This window comes from Sapajus apella, unplaced genomic scaffold (assembly GCF_009761245.1).
Source record: "Sapajus apella isolate SASKATOON/1434 unplaced genomic scaffold, GSC_monkey_1.0 scaffold10, whole genome shotgun sequence".
Taxonomy (NCBI): domain Eukaryota; kingdom Metazoa; phylum Chordata; class Mammalia; order Primates; family Cebidae; genus Sapajus; species Sapajus apella.
In genome coordinates this window covers 27,707,600-27,726,230 of record NW_022436950.1, presented here as the reverse complement: position 1 = coordinate 27,726,230, position 18,631 = coordinate 27,707,600, and the positions used below count along the sequence as shown (strand labels likewise).

The following is an 18,631-nucleotide window of genomic DNA, read 5'->3' as shown; positions in this document are numbered from 1 at the left end:
TAATCAAACCTATGCTAAAATCCACTTCACCATTATACTCATAGGTGTTAGTTTAACCTTTTATCCACAGCCTATCCCGCATGCCCCCGCATTACTCCAATTATCCTGATGAGTGCAACACATGAAATATTATCTCATCCATAGGCTCATTTATCTCACTAACAGCAGTTATACTAATAATCATTATGATCTGAGAAGCCTTTGCTTCAAAACTAAAAGTAGTAACAATTGAACAACCACCTACTAATTTAGAGTGGCTTACTGCTGTCCACCACCTTACCACACATTTGAAGAGCCAGCCCATGTGAAAACCTAAACAAGAAGGAAGGAATTGAACCCCCAGGAACTGGTTTCAAGCCAATCCCATACCTCTATGACTCTCTCAATATTTGTAAAATTATTACATGACTTTGTCAAAGTTAATTTATAGGTTAAAACCTGTATGTTTTAATGGCGCATCCAGTTCAATTAGGCCTTCAAGACACTACATCCCCTATTATAAAAGAACTACTCACTTTCCATGACCATGCTTTTATAATTATTTTCTCATAATTACACACACACACACACACACACACACACACACACACACACAAACACACACATTATTTGGCAAAAGGTTGACTGAGAGAAACTTATCATATATAATAAGAATGAAGGCTGGGTGCAGTCACTCACATCTGTAAACGTGGCACTTTGTGAGGCTGAGGCAGGAGGGTAACTTGAGTCCAGGAGTTTGAGTCTAGACTGGGCAACATAGGGAGATCCTGTCTCCACAAAGAGTAAAAAACAATTATCTGGGCATAGTGACATGCACCCGTGGTCCCAGCTACTCAGGAGGCTGAAACAGTACGATTGCCTGAACCTAAGATTTTGAGGCTGCAGTGAGCTGTGATTGCACCACTGCACTCCAGCTCGGTGACAGAGCAAGACCCAGTCTCAAAAAAAAAAATAAATACAAATAAATAAAATAAAGGTTTATATTGAAAACTGTACTCAAAAGTGAAACAATGCATTAAGAGACAAGAAAACCAGGCTAGCAGGTGTACTGTCCTTGCTCCTGGTAATGTTCTTAAGTAAAACTTAATTCCTAGAGCGAGTTTCAGCTGACCTAGAAAGCCTCTTCTTATAAATGTCGTGACAAAGGCCTTCCATGGTATGGGTCAGATGCAAGTCCTTACTTTCTCAAAACAGCATTACAAAGGCAGCTGAGCTGCAACTTGATCTTGGTGCATTCTTTTTTAAAACACATTTCTAGATTCTGTTATGCTAATATTTTATTCAGAAAATTACATGTGAATTCATAAACGATCTTAAGTTCTGTTGTTTTTTGTTTTATTAAATCAGGTCCATAAAAAACTTTATAGGTATTTTAGAAAAACAATTTTTTGGATTCATACAGATTCAATGTATCCTTTCCATGTCTGATGCTTTTCATATGTTCCTATTTCCCAAATTTAGGGTTTTATTTTAAAATAATAAATCAGAATTAATTGTACTCGATCTTGAGAATTCTATTCTAGTTCAAGAAAGCTAGCTATATGTAATACAAAGTGCAGCATTGGTTAGGAGTGGGCCATTATTATCATATGTAAACGTCACTGGAAAACAAAGGTTTAGAACACGGATAGTTTGAATGCTGGCGGAACATCTGATTGAAACAAATGATTAGTGCTGGAATAATGTTCATGAATATAGTGGTATCTACTAATTTGCCAATTCCCCCACTCCTACTTCAGTTGTTAGTTGGTATTTTGTTCTAGAAAGCAACTAAGAATGGGCGGTGTACCTGGTGTAATTAATCTAAGAAAAAAGTTGTAGAATCTGGAGCACCTGAGGTTTGTTCTTCTCAGCGTCTTGATGAGCTAAAGCTATGAGAGACTACCTTCCAGTTACTAAAACACGCTTAAAATATAGAAACATATTTAAATGTCAATGAATATATAATGAAAATATAACTGTCACATATTTTAGAAATACTTCTGTCCTCATACGTTCAATTCATATAAAAATTATAATCAGAAGGTCCGTTATTCCTTTGTCCTAAGAAATCACCCTCCAATTGACACATTAACTCATTTATTGCTCATAATAGCCTTATGAAGTTGATGATAATAACAGCTCCTGGGCAAGAAAAAAAGAAAAAAAAAAACAATGTGTGATCTTTCAGGCAGGAGCACGGGCAATTACGTTACCTGGCAGGTCTCACGGGGGAAAGCTGTCCTCCCACACCGGACTTGGTGCCCAGTCAGTGTACTGCAGTGTCTAAGGGAGTTGCAGTATGAGACTCAGGGTTTGCTGATCAGCCATGTCTCACCCATGTCTCCCATCCTGGCTCAGGCACACTATTCAGAAACCTCTTTATTAAGGGCCATTGACAGAAGCTTTCCTTATGTGCTTTCACTAAAATCTCCTTACGGGGAAGAAGTAGGGGGGCCTGGAAGACACCTTTTCTCCACTCTGACTCCGTACTTAGTACTTTTCACTCTTAGGCCTACCCATGCCTCCCTCCTTTCAGCTTCCAGGTTCATAAGACTTTCAGAACCATTTTCTGCCACTCCCTCCTCAGTGAAACAATTCCCCATGTCTGCACTGATCCATCTGACCCTCACCTGGGACTGTTCTATGGGAGAAACATGAGACAGTGTAGTTGGTGCTTTCTCTGATTTAGCCTCTTGAATAAACTACTGCAGTAAGAGATTAAAAGCTTGACTGTTACCCTCATTTTTGCTTGTCTAAATTGACCACTGTCACCTAGCAGCTTAGCTCTCAGCTCAGCTCAGCTCTTGACACTCTGTCTTTTATAGATGAGTAAATGGAGGGATTGAGGGCATAAATGACTTGCTCAAGGTCAAATTGCTGGTAAGCAGCAGTGCCAGGTTTCAAACAAGCTAATTTGGCTCCCAAATCCATTCTCTGTACTACACTATCTTCTCTGTTGAGAAATCATCGTTTCTTTATTTTTCCATATTAATGTTCTTATATATTCCTATTTGCTTAAATTTTAGAAGGCAACTTATTTATATCATTTTGATATTCTTTTGGTGCTGAGGGTCATTATTACAGTGTTCCAAGTAAATGAAACATCATTCATATATGATTTTTTTCGTTTTGAAGAATTAGTTTATTGAATAAGCCCAATTGATAGATAATTTCTACTAGGGATGTAAGAGTAAAAAGGATTACTTCATGAGAGTGGGAACTTTTCCACAGCCCTCCTGAAGTCTGAATTTTAAAACTCAAGTACATTTCAGAAAATATAACTTGATTATAATTATTCCTAAATAATATAGTTTTAAGGAGTAGAATCATTTTTAATTGCTTTTATAGATACTTCAGACCTTTTCTTCACAGTTTCAATTATAACTCAAATAAATGGCAATACAAAGCCAGAATACCCGTAAAAGGTTTTTACCATTTTGCATTAAGAATTAGTACTGTACAAAAAAATGTACATTAATACTTTGCCAAATATTGCTTAAGAATAAACTATTCTTAAATTTCTTATGTCAAAATTGTGTGATTTGTACCTATTCACAAGTATTATACAGATTACCTGTAGTGTCTATTTAAACATTAAGGAAAAATAGGTATACATATTTTACCTTACATTTATTATACTATAAAATAGAATATACATATAATAAAAATATAACTTACATAAATTAAATCAAGTTCATAGATACATGTTGTCTTTATCTAAAAGTGGATAAACTACCAGTCTCTGGGTTATAACTTTTACTTTACATTTATTCTTTTTATTAATGATGGTTTAAAAATATAATTCAGATTCATCTGATTTTCCTATTTATAAACTGCTAGGGGCCGGGCGCGGTGGCTCAAGCCTGTAATCCCAGCACTTTGGGAGGCCGAGGCGGGTGGATCACGAGGTCAAGAGATCGAGACCATCCTGGTCAACATGGTGAAACCCCGTCTCTACTAAAAATACAAAACATTAGCTGGGCATGGTGGCGCGTGCCTGTAATCCCAGCTACTCAGGAGGCTGAGGCAGGAGAATTGCCTGAACCCAGGAGGCGGAGGTTGCGGTGAGCCGAGATCGCGCCATTGCACTCCAGCCTGGGTAACAAGAGCGAAACTCCGTCTCAAAAAAAAAATAAATAAATAAATAAATTTAAAAAAAAATAAATAAATAAACTGCTAGGGTTTGAATGCTTTTGTCTCCTCCCAAACTCATATTGAAACTTAATCCCTAATGAAACAGTATTGGGTGGGAGGCCTAATGGGAAGTGTTTAGGTCATGAATATATTAATACTGCTATAAGAAGAGCTTGTAGGGGTGGGTTTATTCTCTTCCTTTCTTCTGCTCTCCAGAAGATGCAGCATACAAGGTGTCATCATGGAAGCAGAGACCAGGCCTTTATGAAACAGACCAGATGCCAGCACCTTGATCTTGTACTTCTCAGCCTCCAGAACTACGAGAAAATACTTTTCTGTTCTTCATAATTTATTGAGTCTTAGGCATTCCATTATGCAGCTCTAACAGGCTAAGACATAAATTTATCTATTTCATTTATATATCTATCCATTCAGTGAATATCTGTTATCCGTCTATTACATGCTACAACAGAGGACAGAATGATGAACTGGACCTTGTCTACGAGGAGTTTCCATTTTAAAGTGTAAGACAGAATGCCAAGTTTCAACTCCAGTCATTATGGGGTCACATGGGAAATGTTACCTAATCTAGCTTGAAGAAGAGACCACCTATTAAAAGAGTTGACACCTGATAAATGTCTTAAAGCATAACTGAAATTCAGTCTGGAAAACAGAAGAGAAAAGGCAGTGCAAACAAAGAAATTGTAAGAACTCAATCCACAGAGTTGAGAAATAGGCAGGAATTTGCTGAAAACTCCAAGCCAACTGGATTTTGTTCAGATTTGATCCTATATTAGTTAGTCAGTGGCAAGATTTTTAGACAGTGTCCTGGTTAAATTCCATTAAACAGAGCTCTTGTAGGCATTTTGTTGGGTAAATTTGTTGGGACTGGAAGCAAGGAGAGTAATTAAATACACAGGCTCTTAACTGGGGGGCTATGGATTCCTAAAAAGCCTGTAGATAAAATTTAGGAGGTCCTTGAATTTGAATGGGAAATCATTACATTGATATTCTAATTAACTCTTTTATTAAAGTTAATCATTATCATCAATTACAAATATCAGGACCATACCACAGTAGTATTAGCAATACTAGCCACGCTAACCAATAGAAACCATAGATATATTGGGGTTACCTTCCAGGTGTTAACAGCCATCTTAAATACTATTATTTATTCACAAATGCAGTAAAAAAAGATGACATAATATTTACTATCTTAACCACTTTTAAGTGTGTGTTTTGTAATGTTAGGTATGTTCACGTTGTTTTCCAACAGATCTCCAGAAATTTTTCAATCTTGCACAGTTGAAACTATACTTGTTAAAGATCAATTGCCTATTTAGCCTTACTTTCAACCCCTGGAAACTACCATTCTACATTCTGTTTTCTGAGTGTGACAGTTTAGTTACCTTATGTAAGTGAAATCATACAACATTTGTGTTTTTGTGACTGGCTTATTTTCTTTAGCGTAGTGTCCTCAAGATTTATTTGTGTTGTAGCATATGGCTAGATTTCCTTCCTTTTTCAAACTGAATAATATTTTATCGTTATATGTATGTACCACATTTTGTTTATCCATTCATCCACCAATGACATTTGGGTTGCTTCCATCTCTCAGTTATTATGAATAATGCTGCTGTGAGCATAGATATGCAAATATCTCTTTGAGAACCTGCATTCAATTCCTTTGGTTATATATCCAAAAGTGGGATTGCTGGATCATATGATAATATTTAATTTTTGAGAAATCACCAGACTGTTTTCCATAGTGGTCACACATTTTACAATCCCACAAAGAAGGATGCCAATTTCTTCACCTCCTCACCTCCTCACCAGCATTTGTTATTTTCTTTTTTTATATTAGCCATCCTAATAAGTTGGAGACAATATTTCATTGTGGTTTTGACATGATTTTTGGTTTGGTTTTTCTCTAATGATTAGTAATGTTGAGCATTTCTGGTCATGCTTTTTGTCCATTTGCATATCATCTTTAGAAATGTCTATACAAATCTTTTGCTCACTTTTTAATAGGGCTACTTGCTTCATGTAATTGAGTTGTAGGTTTTATATATATATATATTTTTTTTTTCTGGATATCAATTCCTTATCGGATATATGCTTTACAAACATTTTCTCCCATTCTATAAGTTGTCTTTCATTCTGTTGATTGTACCTTTTGATGCACAGATGTTTTTAAGTTTGATACTATCTCATTTGTCTATTTTAGCTTTTGCTGGTGGTGTTTTTGGCGTTATATCCATGAATTTATTGCTAAATCTAAGGTTATAAAGCTTTCCCCTATATTTTCTGCCAAGACTTTTATAGTTTTCAGTTTTGTGCTTAGGTCTGTAATTAGCTTTTGAGTTAATTTTTGAACATGGCATATGATAAGGGCCCAAGTTCAATCTTTGGCACATGGGTATCTAATTTTCCCAACATCATTTGTTGAAGAGACGTCCCTTTAAAATATATTATTTATGCCTATCACTGCTTGAGAATTACATTATATATTAATCCTACTGCTAGTATTTTTAATTTAATGTACTAAGAAAGAGCGTATTAGGTATTTGTTTCTTAAGCAGTTTGATAAATGTACCTCAATCTAATTTATTTTCCTTGTAATCCATTGTAATTTATTATATGTATTTATTGATTGCTATGCATTCATGAATTCAATATTTATTTTGTGCCCATTTATTCTTCTAAAAATATTGTGAAAAGAGATCACTGGGCTTCACCAGGCTACTACAGTGTTCATTGCCTCAAAAATATTAAAAATTTAGAGTTTGTTTTAGTAATTTAGACACAGATGAAGTCTTAAACTAGGCCAATCACAATAATAAATATGTAAAATCAAGAAACAGGCAAGAATCAGGATGACTTCATGATTAACTAACTGCCAAGAGACAAGAAAGTAAAGATAATAATGACCCCCCAAATTTTTAACTTGAGTGATTGGTTGGTGGTATGCAGTTCTGGGGAGTCATCAACCTAGAGGTTGCATTTAAAACCCTGAAAGTGTTTGAGATAAACTCTGGGGAGAAGACAAGGAACTAAATTGACTAAAGATACAACCATAGGAAACTAACAGTCAAATAATAGACAATTCATTATTAGTATGGTGTCATGCAACGTGTCAGCAAATAAAACTACTATGTAAATAATAAAACTTTGGCAATTAATTGGTAGTTAATTTGTAAAAGTCCATTGGTTATGACTCTACTCTGCATTTATAATTTTTGCACCTGCAATTATTTACATGCAAAAAACAATACATCCACAGTTGCCTAATTGTAGGCACAACCATCCAAATTTGTCTTCAAAAGAATAGCACAAAGAGACACCATCTGTGAAAGTGCAACAAACCCCTCAGACCTTTCCTGCTCCAAATTCTGTAAGGCTGGTGGGCACACTTCCCTTTTGGCTTCTGTCTCAGGCTTTACTCTTGCCTGATCTTATTCAAGCATTACAGGCTAGTCAATCTGATGAGAGTCAGCAGGACTTTCCTTTTACCCAACCAATATCCACCCCTCCTCCACCCCGACAATATAATATGTGCAGTAGTATGGACAGACTGAAAATAGCAGCCATTTCTGAAACACATCGTTTGTCTTGTTAATGTGAACAGATTCCATCTTTTTCACATGTAATTTTACAAAGTAGGCAACGTGAATACGATAAAGACAAAATTCCATGCAAATTTCTGCTCAAAGGTGACAAGAAAATTATGTTACTCTACTTTTTACATAAAGTTTTAGCCATTTATTAAAAACACAGCTGTCAGTTTTGATAAAATATATTCATATTTCCCCAGTATATTATTAGGGCCATGATGAAATTTAATAATTGTCCCATGGAGTTTGATTTTCCACAAAAATGTCATAACACAATCAGTAATATAGCAAATAATTATTGAACTATGTTGAGACAGTTATGATTTCAGGTGGGAAATATGTAATAGATGAGAAATATAAAACCCAGGTTAACTCTTGATAAAGATTCTGTTCTCATACAAATGTTGGTAATAATAAATGTGGGAACACCATAGCCTGTTTTATGAAAATGAAACAGATACCAGGCAGAATAATTTTCAAAGGTTTAAATCATAGTTCAAATATTATTTGCTTATTATTTAATCATATTAAACACTTTAAATCTGATAAATTCTTTGTGGTAGAAAGAATACCCATTTTAAGAATGGGAAATTCAGTAGTTTATTAGACTAATTACTAAAATCAGACTGTAACATGTTTCTTCTACATGAAATCTGTATTTCTCCATTCCATAAGTGTTTCAAATTATCATAAAGTATGACCATGAAGACTTCAGGGACAAATGAAGGCCTAAGAATTCTGCAACATTCACTAGGTTTTACTTTTTAATTTAAAAAATAACAGTGACTAGGAAGGTCCATTTTTGTTCTATTACCTTCGTCTCAATGGTATATAGGTATATAGAGACTTGAAGCAATAGATACCAGCCTTAAGTTTGTGGATAGGTGACATGTTTGGACACTGGGAGAATGATGAAGTAATTTAAATGAAGCAAAGAGAAACATGTTAACAAAATGAGAATTTGTAAAGAGGAAACATGATTTCAAAAACAGAATTAACTAGAAGTAAAAGATTGGTCAGCCATTTGTGCTGTCATATATGACTGAACATTTCAATGAATGCAATCGAAGTTCAAAATATTAGTAACGGCATAAGCATAACTCATTCACCTCCACATAGGGTAGAACAACATTTTGAGACATTAAAAAGAATAATGCTACTCACATCCTGAACTACCATTTGTTGACACAAGAGTCAAGTTGGAAGGCCAAGGATTCCGAACAATATCTTGCCAGTGAATGGTGTCTGCATAACAAAGGAATTTGTTCTGGTCTACATAGACTCCACCATTTAGGATTTCTGTATTAAAAAACAGAGAAACAAATTTGTTGTCAAACTGCTTGTTAATGAAAAGGCAATCAACAAAAACTATTTGCTCTTCACTATTTTCAGTGTTAAAGCCATGGTGATAATAGCCAAGATATCTTTAAAAATATCTTTCACTGAATAATATACATTGATTGCAGGAATTTGAAAAGATTGAAAATTACAAAAGTGAAAACCACCACTCATATTCGTACACTCTGAGAGTAACACTCCTAACATTTTGGTATAAATGTTATAAGTCTATTGCCAGTTTTCTTCCCTGGAATCGAAACAATAATTTATACAATATTTTATAACCTGCTTGTTTTGTTTAATATCATATAATGAGTATTTAATGGTAATTACTACTCTGTATTATTTTAATAAGAATAGGATATGTCACAGTATAAATTAAATAGTAATTATCTAACCAATCCCCTGTTGTTGTTAGTTTAACTATTTATCTCTGATTAGTCTTTAAAGCAAATTTCCACACACGACATTCCAAGGTGATAGACTGTGGATATTTTTAATATTTTTGGCATCAATTGACAAATTATCCTTAAAGAGATTGTTTCAGTCAATGTGACATTGACTGCAGTCAGTAGGTAAGTAATTAGCACAAAGTGGAAGCTAAAATTAATGTCTCAATCACAAAAATGTTGTCATCTCAAGTGAAATTGATAGGATTGTCAATTATTCTTTAACAACACAAGCAAGATATAGCAAATCCTGTGGTTCACTGGAATAAGGATATAGCTGTGGGATAACATGCACCAAAGCCAATTTATACTTGATTCTTTATTTCACAACACTGGCCTTGATTAGCTAATTTGTCTTCCACAAACAATGACTGACCACAGAAATGAATTCTCTTTCAGACATCTTTAAGTTATCCAGGAAAATAAAAACTGAGATACATCCTTGGAAAATATTATCCTTATTAATTTAAGAAATTAGCTAGAAATACACGTAGCACCTTCCTGCCCAATATGTACCACATTTTCCCCTCTTGTTCAATACAAAAGCAATTTAAGAGAAATCATGCATCAGTCCATAAAGTGTTCAACTACAAGTAGTAAAAATCCAGTTAACAGTTTATAGAAATAGGGGATTTTTTTTTTCCATATAAGAAGCCTGTAGGAGGCAGGTGCAGATATTAGTTGAGCTGATCCACAGTACCCATTACCTTTCTGCCATCTGTAGTGTGTCAGTTTTATTCACTTCAGGCACAAGATGGCTGCTACATCCAAAAACTGAACTGCAGTCTTTCTGAATTGCAGGCAGGATGAAGTTAGAAGAGCAAGCAAGAGATTTCCTCCTAGGGAAGCTGTGACTTTTTATTTGGGAAGAAATGCTCTCCTCAAGGATTATGTCTGCATTTCATTGGCCAGACCCATATCCCATGGCTACCTCTACCACAACAGAGATTGAATAAGCCACTATTTAGGTGGAGATATTGCTACTGGGATAAAACCCAGACCAGCAGGAGTGTTAGTGAGGAAGAAGAGGAACATGGATATTGGGAAAGCAAACAACACTGCCTCCCTTGGTAGCCTTGAGAAATTCATCTCTCTTGTGTGGAACCCCAAGCTAAATTTGTAGGAGTCATCTTAAATTAAAGAGAGATAAATAAACTAAAGGAATGTGTGGCACCACAAGAGGGTTATTTGTGGACTGGTGGTCACATCCCAAGCGTCTTACTGCATTGTATGTACGAAATCCTCTAGATTAATTTTGATATTCCAGTTCTTTCTACATTTAAAATCACTCCCATTTTCATCATCAGTTGTTTCACTGACTATTCGTTCCATTTCTTCAGTGAGGAAAAAGAAATTAGATCATCTTTCTACTTCTAAAACCCAGTTCATTATTTTTTATGACCTAACCATACAACCTTCATCAAAGCAAAAGGGAGATGTAAGACATAAGAAAGATTGTGAAATGGATTTCTACATTAATGTTTGGCATTAAGTTTTTATCTAAGAAATGTGACAATCTCATACTAATAGCTTTCTCATGAGACATTAGGTGATGCTCTTCTGCTCTGGGAATAATTCTCCATTAGGTGACAAAGAAAGGAGATTTTTGACTGCTATCCAGGAAATGAAGGTTATTTTTCAGTCTACATTTAAAAAGTTCTACTTAAAAAAAAAAGTGAAAAGGTAATAGCTCAAACATTGCAGAAAGAGTGTGTATTTTTCAGGAGTCACACTGCATTTCAAATAGTTCATACAAAGGAACACAGTATCCATCTCCAACTTCCTATCTAAAATTTTTTAAATAGAATCAGATTATATTATACTGAATAATAGTCTTATCAAATCCCATTCTTCAACAATATTAATCTGCTATGAATGTTGACATTTGTTTCTTAGAAATAGTCTGCTCAAGAGCTTGGCTTATACTTGGAAAAGGGATTTAGAAAGGAGGCAATAATAAATCCAGCATAATCTTACATGTTAAAATTTGAAATTAAGACACATGATCAATCCAGATGATACTTTCATCATCCCTAATTCAAAACTCAGCATCTGCTAGCAATTCTGGTAGGAAGATTTATAAATGTTTAGCAATTAATCATGGGTAGTTTATTTATATATTGTTTTCCCTGAAAATACCTTTTTCCTTTATGTTTTGTATAAACCCTATCCTGCTGTTGAATGTCAAAACCTCACAGTCAGAGAATGTAGAATTTTATTGACACTTATAGGACAGTTTTAACATGCAATCTTACACTTTCTTTTTCTTAACTTGATTACCTAAATATGTGTCAGGAAGTAATCTTCTAATAGCATTTATATATAGTCTTAAAGTTTTCATTGATTTTATAACTTTACATTTTAAAATATACATTTGATATATTTTTGTGAGAAAATATATTCAGGTAGAAAATATATTTCTGGACTAAGAAAACTCTAGAGAATAGATACTAACCTGTAAGAAAGGTCTTAGAGACACAAATTATTTACTTGTTAGAATGAATACCTAATGTTTCTGTCTTGGTTGACTACAGAGGCTCGACTGTATTTTTTAGATAAGAAAGAGGGACAAGGATTAGGAAAAGAGAAAAGCTTGGTTAGATGTTTATCTAATAAGAGTTAAAAAATTTCTGGTTATATTTAGATCTTGTGGTAACACACAAGAATAACCATGAGTTCCACAGGTTTTATCAAAGATTTATTGGAAGAAATCACCTGTGTTACACCAACAGTTTCCCTCCCACTAACATGAAATAAAGTAACAAATAAATGTTAAGAAAGATAGGCAAATGAGGTACACATTTAATTGATATTCAAACATATATGCAAAATGTCTGAATGAATACAGAAACTAAACAAAATGTTGAATATGTGAATGAGCTCAAAGCATCTCATTTCATTGTATTTTACTTCCACTGCAGAAAATATACCAGAGTAAAGTGAGAGAGACACAGATAGATTCTTGGCCATTTAATCAATTGGTAGAAAAAAGCTATGAGTTTTCTTATCATATTATATACAAATATTTCTGGCAAGTTGACAAAACAGAACTGTCTCTTTTTGATAAATGTCATGGTTAAATGTAGTAAGATATATTAGACATGACATCTATGAAAAAAGTATCATTTCATTACTGAAAATTTCCAGTAAACACTTAAATATGTTTGTGTCTCAAATGTTTCCGACTAGATTAACACATGCAACTCAAGTAAAAGATGTCATGAATCTTTTTGTAGAGTAAATTGTAATCCACACTACCTTCCAATATTTTGAATTTAACTTATATGTAGCACATTATTTGTAACTGAAACAAAATTACACTAAGCTGCATAAAGGCAAAAAATACTTTTCAGTGCTGTATCTATAGTATCAAACCCAGAGCAGTAGTTACTCAATGAAATAATTATTAGATTTAATTGGAAAAGTTCCGTGGAATTTGCAAACAACATTTATAAGGTAACTTCTGTTGTAGTTCCTAATTTTAAATCATATTCTGACCAAATCAAAGTAAGAATGAAAGTTATCTTTTCCCATAAACACTCTATAGTTAATCTTGACCGGTCCTATGTTTGAGAAAATATGAAGTTGTTTCTGTTTTGTTCAAAACCATATCTCAAGTTTCTAGTATTATGTAAGGATCAAGGAGATGCACAATAAATATTTGATTAATTGAAATATATATGTATAATATCTTGAATTTAAGAAAAATATTTATGTATATATGTATATATATACACACACACACACACATATATATATATAAAACTCTGTGGTTAGAGATTTTAAAAGCTGAAAGGAAAATAGCATTTATTATATAAAATGCATATAATTGATAAATACAATATTACTGCAGAATACATTTGATATTTATAAGGCATTTTTATTCCCAAACATATTTTGTACACCAAACTCAATTATTAGTTACCAGGTGAATAATAATGATCTTTATCCCAGACAGACCAAATTTCCCTAAGCCTGTGCAAATCATCTTGCATATGCTACAGAGAAGCCTAAATGTTCTTATATTGAACCGTAAGTCTACTGCACAGTGTCTTTACATTTTTCAGAAAGGTATAAAGTGCCAATATGACATTTGAAAAAGGGCATAAAGTATTTGTATCTTAGTCATTCAATCCACAAAGGTTAGCCATTGGACCATTTCTTTCCTTGATTTCCATTTTCATGAGTGTAATAATGAAGGAAATGTTTGTGTTATTTAAATGACTTCTTTTGTACTCTTCATTTCTTGTCCAATGCTAGTTACTGCAGTGAATTTGGGGATGAGTGCCCATTAACAGAATCATTGACATTTTGCAAATATATTCTCTCAAAAATGATGGTAAAATACTGAATAATACCTTTTTTTCTCTGCCTTGGATGAAATGGCCTAATTATAAGGTAACAACCCTGCTGAAAATACAGATTAATATGACCTCTTTCTTAGGTTTAAGAAGTTCACAAAATTGCTTTGACTCCATGCACAATTTGTAACCATTTCACAAATAAGATTTAGTATCTTTCTCTTTTTCCAAAATAAAGATTATAATTTTAAATGCACTTTCACTATAATTCACTTTAGTCTATGTGATTCATATTATTAGTGAACATTTTAATTCTACTCAAAATCTACCAACCATATGATATAAGAAGGATCTAATAAACAGGAATGGAATATTTAACCTCCATCCCTGATTGTATATCTAAGTATCTTGTTTTGCGGGGGTCCATCTACAGCTCAACTTTATAATTTAAATAATAATAAAAATAAATAAAGATTAGAAATATTGCACTTGTCTAATTTCAGTAGGGGCATCTAAATAATGCATATATCAGACTTACACTGTCTATCTAAGTCAAAGGGCAGAATCAAGAATCAAAATACAAGGAGCAAAGCCCATTTTCAAGATGAGGCTGCAGAAAGCAGTTACAGGACATTCTCAGACACAAAGTAACGTATCTTTCTCACTGTCATCACCTTAAGTCACACAAGTCTGTTGACAGATAATGATACAAAAATAATATAGTTCACATCATCCACCTGTGATACTTAATACATCATCTCTAGAATGGACTTGGTCCAGAGATTCCTGTATCTTTCCCAAACCCAGACCTTTCAGCTGGGAGCACAATGAATTGCTGCTACCCCACTGGGTCAGCCCTCAAGGTTCATTATTAATAAGCTGGGACTCTAAAGGCTAATGAGAACCGGGTGCTTGAGGAGACAATGGCTCATTCATCGTCAATCAAGCTTTGAAATTTTTATACAGATGATTTAAGGAGAGTTGAAGTGTGCAAAATTGAAATGTCACATTTGTATTGGGAAGGGGTGGAGGGTGATAATGTAAATGAGTGATGTAACCTTCTATATTTCAGCTCAATGATCAGAGTCAAAAGCTCATGGATGCAGATACCGAATGTTTTCCATCACAGTATAGAAATTTCAAGAAGAAATGATTAGATCCACTGGCTGAAAATCAGCTTAAGATAGAAAATAGTATCTTGATTTCAATTGAATAAAGCTCAGTAATGCTTCCCACAATGTTCTAACTTATTAATACACATTTCAGTGTCCACTACAATTCTTAGCTTTCATTATGTTTCAGTTTTGAGTTCTAGCTCCTCTGAAAGGTCTGATATGACCACCTACTTCTTAGGGTTCCCCCTTTCTCTAACTCCTATAATACTGATTACCCAAACCACTTATATGACATAGAGCAAATGCTACCTTACCTTCTTATTTATTCTTTTGTGTATTTGCCTTATCTTCCCTATCGTACTGGAGGCCCCTCAAGGATTAGAACTATAATGTACATCTCTCTGTGTCCCTAGTGCCAAAGAAAGTGTCAAGCACATAGAAATTCAAATGTTGTTGATGATTATGATAATAACTTTCATACAACATGACCAACTTTTGTAAAAAATTATTACTTGCTTAGCGATAGCATAATGTTAGTGATATGCACTAGGTGTTTACATTATAAATCCAACAAAATATTGAACACATTTATTATGATCTTAAAATATTCTGTCTGCCCTAATATTAAGGAAGTAGTAAACCATTTAAACTCATTGATATTCCCTGGAAAAATTTAAAAAATATATTTTGTCTTATAACAGTATTTAAATTACGAATATAAGATTTCCTTTTCAAATTGTCTTATTATTTAATCCCTTACGTGTGCCAGCATGTCTAGCTTTTTTCCAATAATTTCTCCCTGATTTGTATTCTCCCTGTTTTCTTATCTCTTTAAAAGTCAACCTAAATGCTGTAAAAGTCATCTAGACTCAAAATTTGAAATTTATTATTAATTCCTTTATTTCTCCATTTAATCATTTATGCTACTCTAAAGAAGGTTTCTCATAGTGTCTCTTTTTATATCCACAACTACTCCTTAATTTGAGTTCTATCATCTTGTACCAGATTTACCTTCTTGCCTGTAATCATTCTTCCCACCCCACAAATCCATCTTGCATATTAAAGTCGTAATATATGCTATATTATAAGTAGATAATATACTTTAGGTAGGTAGAGAGAGAGTGGTGGTGCGGGAGAGAAATCCTGCCCTATCAGGGCTTTGAAGTGTAAAGGCAATAATACTGAATCTAGTTTACTGGATAAAATTAAGCTCATAATCTAGTTTTGCTTCAAGAGAGCAAAGGTGGGCCTTGTCCACCTTTATGAAGCTCAATTTTCTCAGTTCTGTAACGGGGGTATTATACTTACAGTATCTGTCACATAGTTGCTTCTATTATAATTTAAAATTGCTAATTATCTAAACAATTGTTATTTCTTGGTACAAGCAAGCAAGGAATACATTTCTTTTGGGTATTCATACTAACATTGCATTAATCAGTATTCTATTAGGTTGTAACTTAAAGAGAATAGACTTTTATTTTTCTTTTATATAAAAATCTGGCTAGGTTATTCAAGGATATTATAAAAAATCCACAATCATCAGTGAGCTCGATTCTATTTGTTTCTTGTTTCTCTACTATCTTCAATATATGGAGTTTCTAACCGGCAAAAACCAGGCAAAAGATGGAGAAAATCATGAAGAATGAAAGAACAGAGAAAGAGTACATGTTGTGTATTTTAATGAAAATTCCTGCAAATTACCACAGCACAATTATATCTTATTAGTCAGAATGAAGTCTGAGCCAGAGCTAGGTGCAAGGAAGATAGGAAATCAAAGTATTCGTTCTAGGTGGTCATATGAGTAGCTAAACTTTATATACTATTTAAAAGTTAGGAAATGATAATAGACATTGGGCACAACTAGCAGTAGTGACTCCAAAGAAACCTTTTATCTTCTGGATATTTATAAAACATAAATGTTGTGACTTGAACACATATGAAGATTTTTATGAAATGTTTTAATTGAATTATAACACACGCATAGATGTACATAGATCATATGCAGTTAACTTTTACAAACTGAATTACACTTATGTAACCAGCACTCAAATCAAGAGCTTGAGCATACCAATACCAGCAGCCTTCCTCACACTTTCCACCTCATATCACTCTATCAGAACCCTTATCCTGAATTTGAACAAGATAACGTTTGCTTATTTTTGTATTTTATGCAAATAGATTCATATCATATGTATTCTTTTGTGTCTGGCTCCTTTTGCTCAACATTATGTTTGTGAAATACACCTACATTGTTTATTATCATTGTTGTATGGTATTGCATGGTTTGTCAACTGTACATTGATGGGCATTTGGATACTTTCCACATTTGGGCTATTGTAAATACTGTTGCTATGAATTTCCTAGAAAATGCCTTTTGGTGATTACATGTACACATTTATGTCGCATGTATACCTAGAAATAGTATTGCTGGGCCATAGTGATAATCACTTTTTATTTAATCAGTTTAACCCATTGATATGCCCATTAGTAGTATACGAGAAATCTAGTTGCTTCTCAACCTTGTCAAGTCTTGATTATTAGTTTGTTTGTTTTGTTGTATTTCATTGTAGTCATTCTTATTGGTGTATAGTGTTATCATTTTAATTTGCACTTCCGTAGTGACTACTGAAGTTGAGCCTCTTAAATACTATCTTTGAAGTATAATTTTTAAAGGCAAGAGATTTATTTGTTTACTTCAAGAAAGGTCTTACTATGTGTAAAACATTTACAAAGCACTGTTAAAACCTGATCTTCAAGTTACTGGCAAGCAATTGTGTAAAATAATTTATCAGATGTCACCCTCATAACTTATGTTTGTTGCTGTTGTTGTTAAGAGATATTGCTCAATGTTTTGAAAATGATATTTTTAAATATCTTAGGAAAAATATTAAAACTACATTAAAATTATAAAGAATAAAATACAAATGAAAGATGGATGGGAAAATTCACAGTAGGTGAATCTCTCTGACAACAGACAAATACAACAAAGGTATATAAAAAGAAAGAATGAGAAATTTAATGTATTTTTGCTATTAAAATAGAATACTCCTTTACATAAAGCTCACATATTTTTATTCCTGTATCTACCAAAAAGCCCTCATTACAGACCACAATCCTCTTAAATAACTGTTCCAATTTTCCAGAAAATGTAATTGCTTCAGTAGAACAAATCAGTAGAGTTCAATGTTTTCATTACCAATAAGGGGGACAGTCATATTAGTACTCAGAAATGATTTGTCCATTTTATTTATAGGATTTAATACAATAAGCCTGGGATATACTGCAAAGTCACTTTCAAATATCTCACCTACTATATTAGTTTGCATAGTTTTAATAACTCTTCTCACAATGTGCGATTTCTGCACTATTTCTTTTTCAGAAGTCTTCAAAAAGTATGATTTTTCTTGATGACAGTAATAATAAATAATATTGTTATGTATGTTTCTTGTTGGCATGTTAAGACTTGCAAATAAAAGATAAAGCAATAGAAAGAATAATGGTTTAATCTTGTAAAATGATTATATGATTTTCAAATATGTCAAGATTTTTTTAAAGGCTACATTTGAGAATATTAAAAATATAAATATGTGATTCGGGGGCCTAGATGTCTCTGCTAGAATGCCTAGAATGTTAATTTTAAAAATAACACATAAAGATAACACCTTACAAAATAAGGAATTAAAGAAGAAGTCATAAAA

At 33.3% G+C, this 18,631-nt stretch overlaps 1 protein-coding gene across 4 annotated transcripts in view; it reads right to left on the bottom strand.

The window, feature by feature from the left end:
• The window catches only part of ERBB4 (erb-b2 receptor tyrosine kinase 4), a 1,187,662-nt gene that overhangs the window by 405,941 nt on the left and 763,090 nt on the right, over positions 1–18,631 (bottom strand). For all 4 annotated transcript variants that reach the window (XM_032277666.1, XM_032277668.1, XM_032277665.1 and 1 more), the window contains exon 4: positions 8,895–9,029. In XM_032277666.1, coding sequence (XP_032133557.1) covers positions 8,895–9,029 — 135 coding nt within the window. The remainder of the gene's footprint in view (positions 1–8,894; positions 9,030–18,631) is intronic.